The following is a 6,413-nucleotide window of genomic DNA, read 5'->3' as shown; positions in this document are numbered from 1 at the left end:
CCCACGGGCTCAGGCAATCCACTCACCTCAGCCTCCCAAAGGTGCGGGGTTAGAGGCTGAGCCTCCGAGCCCGGCTAAACAGAGATTTTTAAAGCAAAAATGAGAACAACAATTGTTTTGAGATAAGTATGTATCCTTGGTTAGATCAATAGCCTTGGGACTATCGAGTCAGGAACTTCCTGTGGTTGTTAGGATTCCTGAGGTGATGCTCTCTAAGTCTGTATTTCCTCATTTTTAGAATCTGAAAGCAGGTGAATTTCCCAAGCCTGATTTTCCAGATGACTATAATTTGGGAGACATTTTCCTAGGTGTGGAATATATCTTCGAGCAGTGCAAAGAAAATGAAGATTACAATGACATCCTGACTGTAAGTGGTGATGCTGAAATCACATATCATGACTAATGAAACACAAGCCATGCAAAAGGGTTGAAAATGTGACCCCCTGCATCCACATTGGTGTCCACAGGTTCCGTAGGGTTACTAGGGAAGAACCTATGAGTGGAAAGGGGAGCGCGTAGGGAGAAGTGGGAGAAGCAGTCTGCCTGCTCCAGGCCAGTGTTGGGGAATAGAGAGGACATACACGGTCTGACAGCTAAGTTTGCGAACTCATCCTAGAAGAAGTGCTACATACCTCATTGCTGAATATCACTGTAGTCACCTTCAAAGCACTCCCCTTGGGAAACTAAGCACTGACACCAGCACCTAGTCCACTCGACAAAGCAATTTTGGAACTCTTTTTCTGGAATGGCCATCAGAGCTGTTGTCATATTACCCTTGATATCCTGAGTGTCATCAAAATGTCTTCCTTTCAATATTTCCTTTATCTTCAGGTAAAGAAAAAAGTAATTGGGAGCCAGACCAGGTGAGTAGGGAGGGTATTACCATACAGTTATTTGTTTACTGTCTAAAAACTCCCTTACAGACAGTGCTGTGAGCTGGTGTACTGTTGTGTTGCAAGAGCTCCTTTGGGACCATTTTTGCACATTTTTGCTTATTTTTTTGGACCTTTCTTATGCCAAGATTTTCAGTTAAGATTTTCCTGTTTCTCTATTGATGTTTATTTGATCTGCTATGGTTCTCACGACTGACGATTTTGATGTACAGTTCAATGAATTTTTGCAGTATTTTCATCAGTTCTGCTTGTTACTGGCTGTCCTGACCTCTCTTCATCAGCGATACCTTCCCTCCCCTCAGAAAAATCAGATGGATTGATTTAATCCATCTGTTCACTGCTATTTTCTTCATGGCATTATCCCCATAAACTTGGACTAACATATCCCTGATTTGACTTCCACTCTTGCCAAGTTAAAAGAAATGTTTTTTCATTGCTCTTATTCAAGCTCTGACATTCTTGTGACAGCACACAAAAACATGCAACAACATTAATGAACGACACTCAGCAAGACACCACCACACATCACACGAACACAGCTATGAGACATTGATATACCAAGGCTATCCTTACTTAGTTGTTTGTACAGTGCTGCCAACATAAATACATGGTGGCAAGTTCATGAACTTAATTGCCAGACCACGTACTGTAAAGATACAGAAGCCCCCCAGAAGGAGGCTCCTAAGTTTTCATCTTGAGGTGAGCAGTCTGCTTGAGCTCACACCTGCTGATCAACTTCTTACTGAGCTGCCAAAAGTGGGTAGAGTCGGAGCCTCCAGGACCTTCCACATCTGTTTCTTCTCAACTGACTGGAAGGAAAAACAACAACAACAAAACAAACGAAAAGGCATTTTGAAAGCCATGTGAATGACTGAGTCATGTTTAACGTGCCGGTGGATCCACATGAGTATCTGAGTGTCTTCCTTTGGCAAACAGCCACGCCCTGAGCGGCCCAGCATGGATTCAGCCCTGGGATCTCTGTAGCCAGCAGCTGTGTACCCTGGGAGGTGGGGAGGGAATGTGGACATCTTCCCCATCCCCTGACCTATTCCTATCTGTCCCTGCGTTCCTCAGGCCAGCCCACCACCCCTGCGACCCCATCTTCAAGGGCACAAACCATCTCTGCACACACACAGCCCCTTGGTGATCTTCCTCCTCCCTCCATCCCCACCTCAGGAGACCACTGTCTTCGTACCAGGGACAGGCCTGGAATCCCATACCTGGGGACACCTCTGGCAGGCTGTGGTCTCAGAGCTCACTCCTCCCCGACTGTCCCCTTGGTACTGCTGTACTTGCTCAGGGGAGGGTTCCTACCTGCTGGTTCTCAGCCTCCCCTCCAGCTCTGGACTGGGTCCTGATGTCCCTCCCCTATAGGCTTTAACCAGCCCTGTCACCAGATGTAGATGGGCAACAGTGGGTGGCCTCTGCCTCCATAACCCCCATTCCTACCATCCTCCATGCCCAACCCTTCTCCTGCCTTCTACAGTACAGCTCTACACAGAATCATCAGTAAAATTTGGACTGCTCAAGGCCCCTCCTCTCTATTTTACTCTCATGCCCTCCTTCCCCCCAGCTGGGCCTGGGGTGCAGACTGTGCACTGACTTTCTTCCTTCTTGGCTCAGGGAGACTGGCCGCCTACACCCCTCTCCTCTCGCTCCCCAGCACTTAACTTCTCGCTTGCTACCTCATTCTTTTTCATTGTACACTGCAGTGTTGCTCCTGCCCACTGGGTGGTTCCATCTTCTTTACTCCAGGACAGTGCGGGCCCAAGAAAGCATGCCATGTTTACTGAATGAAGTGGGGGGGGGGGGGGGGGGGGGTCTTCCCATTTCAGACAGGGAACTGAGGCTGAGTACTTTAATTGCTGCCCAGAGGTGTCACAGCAACTTCAGGGCTGACCCAGTGTCCCTGATATGGGACAGCTGGGTTGTCGATGTTCTGCCACTTACAAGATCATCCCATGATTCCACAGGTGTTCTTGAAAGGACACCTTCCTGTTGGATTCTCTCCTGATCCAGTTTTAAAAATTTTCCTGACAGGTGACTGTCACCCATGGACTCTGTCACTTGCTGGGCTTCACACACAGCACGGACACAGAGTGGCAGAAGGTAGGAGCCCATCCTCCTGCCTACTGGGGGGAGGGTGCATCTGGGTGAAGGGGGCAGCAACCAAGGCCTTTAAATGCTCTTTATGAGAAAGACTAACACTGCCCGGTGCAGTAGCTCACGCCTAAAATCCTAGCACTTTGGGAGGCCCAAGGTGAGAGGATTGCCAGAGTCCAGGGCTTCAGGAACAGCCTGGGCAGCTTGGTGAGACCTCATCTCTACAATAAATCAAGAAAAATTATCTGGGCTTGGTCATCTACGCCTGTAGTTCCAGCTACTTGGAAGGCTGAGGCAGAGGGATTGCCTGAGCCCAACAGGTCAAGACTGCAGTGGCCATGAGCAGCATGCCACTGCACTCCAGCCCAGGTGACAGAGCAAGACTCCAACTCAAAAAAAAAAAAGACAAACGTCTGGGCTCCCCATATGCTTTTAGCTGTGTTATTTGTTCAGGAGGGTCTGAGTACACAGACCAAATGCTGTAATTCTACCGAGCATGAGTCATTGGTGCTTGGTTAGAAAACTGAACGTTTAAACCTTTTCAGAGAAGCTGTGGTGATACTCCTTCGTTGGAAACAGGGTTTAGTTCTCGCAGCGTCGGGGTGATCAGTGGTGTGAAGTGTCCTCCCAGGCTACCCTCGGTTACTGAGTTATAGGGGTCTGTGTGCATGTTGTGTTTAGTAAGCGCATGATTCTGTATCTGTAATCACTCAGGCCGTTTCTCTGCGAGTCATGAAAAATCCTTGATGCTGTAGGTCCAGATCTGCCGGGTTTCCTGCCCCGAGCTCCCGGCCCCTCCTGCTAGCCAGTGCATTCGAGGCTCCTCCCGCCGGTCTCGCCCGAACCCTCTTGCTCGCTCAGCCCTCGCCCCCACCGGCCTACCCTCTTGCTTGCCTCGCTCCTACCCACAGACCTCTTGCCCGTCCTGCCCTCGCCAGGGGACCCTTTTGATCGCCCCGCTCCGACCCGCAGACCCTCTACTTGTCCCACCCTTGCCTCTTGCCGCGACCCCACCCGCATCATGCCCGCCCCTTCCCTATCCGCCGGCCCTCTTACTCGCCCTACCTCCCCGCTGCTCTTCCTGCTGGCCCCTCCCCTCCTTCCCCGGGCGCTGGTGCCGGTTGGAGGTGGACAAAACCAGGCTTGGCCCTTCGGCCAGAACTGGAGCAGCGCCACCAGACATCCCCAAGCCCTGTCCCGGATGTGGCCTGCAGAGAGGGCCTTCCAGGGGGACGACGCCGGGCGGTAGGGGTGAGGTTGGGGCCTGGGACCCCTGCCTCAGGCAGGGTCCAGCGCGCTTTGGTGCCCCTCTCTAGATGTTCCGGAAGGAGAAGGAGGTGCTGGACGAGCTGAGCCGACGCACCGGGACCCGGCTCCATCCCTTGAGCAGGGGTCTCTTCTAAGTCGGCAGGTGGCTACAACGTGGGCGGCGAGCCCGGGATATCACTGGGTCTCAGAGGCGCTGCCCTGGCCCGACCGAATTCAGTGGAGGGAACTCGTACAATTTCTTTGTCTACAACATATTAGAATAAATAAAAGGGCTCTGGCCTGAGGTTGGAGCGCCATCGTGTCAGCCCGGCCTCCGCTTTTAGTCTCAATTCTCAGAACCCTGCCTTTGGTGCAGGCACGTTTCTCTCAACTCCGCAACCCGCCCCGAGGGAACGGCCCACACCCCAGCCAGCCCTTGTCTCGCGTCCCTTGGATGGGCTCTTGCAGGCACAGCAATCGGGGGCCCCACCCTCCGCAGCCCCAACCTCACACTTTCACCTGGCACCTTTGCAAGGGTGACGAGGTCTGGCGCCCATCCTGCGATGCAGGATCTGCTTGAGCCCGGCCCTCCAGCCCGCGGGAGCCTCCTGGTACAGACACTGCTGCCACAACGGCCGCAATTCAGGGACCCCTCCACAGAGCCTCAAGGTGACCTGGTGATGTGTACAACCTCTCAGAGACCCTCTTCAGCCCTAAAATTCCGTGCTACTGTGATTCTGATTATTCGTGTCTCTTATTAAACGACTCAGGAACATGAAAATACCTTTGGGAGCCGGGGCAATGTGGCTCACGCCTGTAATCCCAGCAGTTTGGGAGGGGGAGATGAGAGGATTGCCTGAGCCCAGGGGTCCAAGACCTGTCTGGGCAACTTGGCGAGACCTTGTCTCTATAATAAATCAAAAAGTTAGCTAGGTGTGTTGGCGCACACCTGTAGTTCCAGCTACTTGGAAGACTGAGGTGGAAGGATTGCCTGAGCCCAGCAGGTCATGGCTGTGGTGACTATGAACATGTCACTGCACTCAAGTCAGCAACAGAGTGAGACTCCAACTCAAAAAAAAAAAAAAGAAAAGAAAAAACACCTTTGCCACTGGTTTGTCCTGTCTCAGCCTGAACATCCCCCAGCTCTTGGGAACATGGAGCAGGCCTGTCTGTTCCTTGAGTCATTGTTGGCTGTACATGACCTGCTTGTATTTAATGTCAAATACAGCCAAGATCAATAGACATAATCCTATAAACACCCTTGGGTCCACAGAGGTCCTATGAACTGCTGGCCCATGGATGGGATTTTGGAGGCTCCCATTTGCCATTAGAACCAAACCTCAGTTCACGTCCTGGGGCACACTCAGGTTCCCCTTCTGTACAGGCATTAGAGCAGAATTCCTAGGGGGAATCTGGGGGCAGCTTTACTGGGTGATGCTCAAATGCTGCTGAAGTGGATCACTTGCAGCAGCCAGTAGCCAATGACCTTGGGGTCCCCACCCTGACATGGGTATGTCCTAATCCCTTGCTTGGACAGTATCCCTGGTGTGCACTGCAGCCATCCTCTGTCACCCATTATCAGGGAGTCTGGCTATCTCATTTGTGTCATCCTGGCTAAGTGATTTCTTGTATCGTGTCTACTTTTACTGCCCCCCCCCCTTTATTTGGAGAGGTTTTATTTATCATTGGAAAGAATCACATACTTTCATAGAGAATGTGAGCAAGTGTCCTGACCTAAATCTGGAAAAAAGTCTCCCATGGTTCAGTTAGCAGCAGTATCTTCCATCGCCTGGCACTTGGCAGTGTCTTGGCTCTAGTGCATTCATGGGTCACTTCTGCCAATTCCATCCTTTGCCACATTGCCCTGATTCCGGAGCCTCCTGCAAACCTGAGTCTCTTTCTGGGTAGGTCCCCCCTCGCCTGCTCCTGGAGCCACTTAGCCTTTCACTCTTCTGCATATGCTCTAGACTCAGCTCCTTGAGGATCCGGAAGCACAGGGGAATCTTCATTGGCCTTACATTAGACCTACAAATCGGCTGGTGATGAGGCTTCAGTCATGCACCCTGGGTATTTCCCAGTCTGTGGGTCATCATTAATCTCTCTCCATAAGCTTCAGCCATTTCATCAGGTGTGTACAATATGCCCTGAGCCCCCAGCTAACCCACCCCC

General features: G+C 51.6%; 1 protein-coding gene across 1 annotated transcript in view; it reads left to right on the top strand.

Annotated features, from left to right (window-relative positions):
- YBEY (ybeY metallopeptidase (putative)) overlaps nt 1-4,569 on the top strand; it is a 7,718-nt gene extending 3,149 nt beyond the window's left edge. Inside the window, exons 3-5 of the mRNA XM_008055536.1 lie at nt 239-367; nt 2,934-3,002; nt 4,313-4,569. Coding sequence (XP_008053727.1) covers nt 239-367; nt 2,934-3,002; nt 4,313-4,399 — 285 coding nt within the window. The 3' untranslated portion in view covers nt 4,400-4,569. The remainder of the gene's footprint in view (nt 1-238; nt 368-2,933; nt 3,003-4,312) is intronic.
- The last annotated feature ends 1,844 nt before the right edge of the window (nt 4,570-6,413 follow it).

Source organism: Carlito syrichta, unplaced genomic scaffold (assembly GCF_000164805.1).
Source record: "Carlito syrichta isolate Samal-C Ts95f unplaced genomic scaffold, Tarsius_syrichta-2.0.1 Scaffold301878, whole genome shotgun sequence".
Taxonomy (NCBI): domain Eukaryota; kingdom Metazoa; phylum Chordata; class Mammalia; order Primates; family Tarsiidae; genus Carlito; species Carlito syrichta.
The sequence above is the reverse complement of the archived record's forward strand: the minus strand, read 5'-3'. Positions and strand labels throughout refer to the sequence as shown.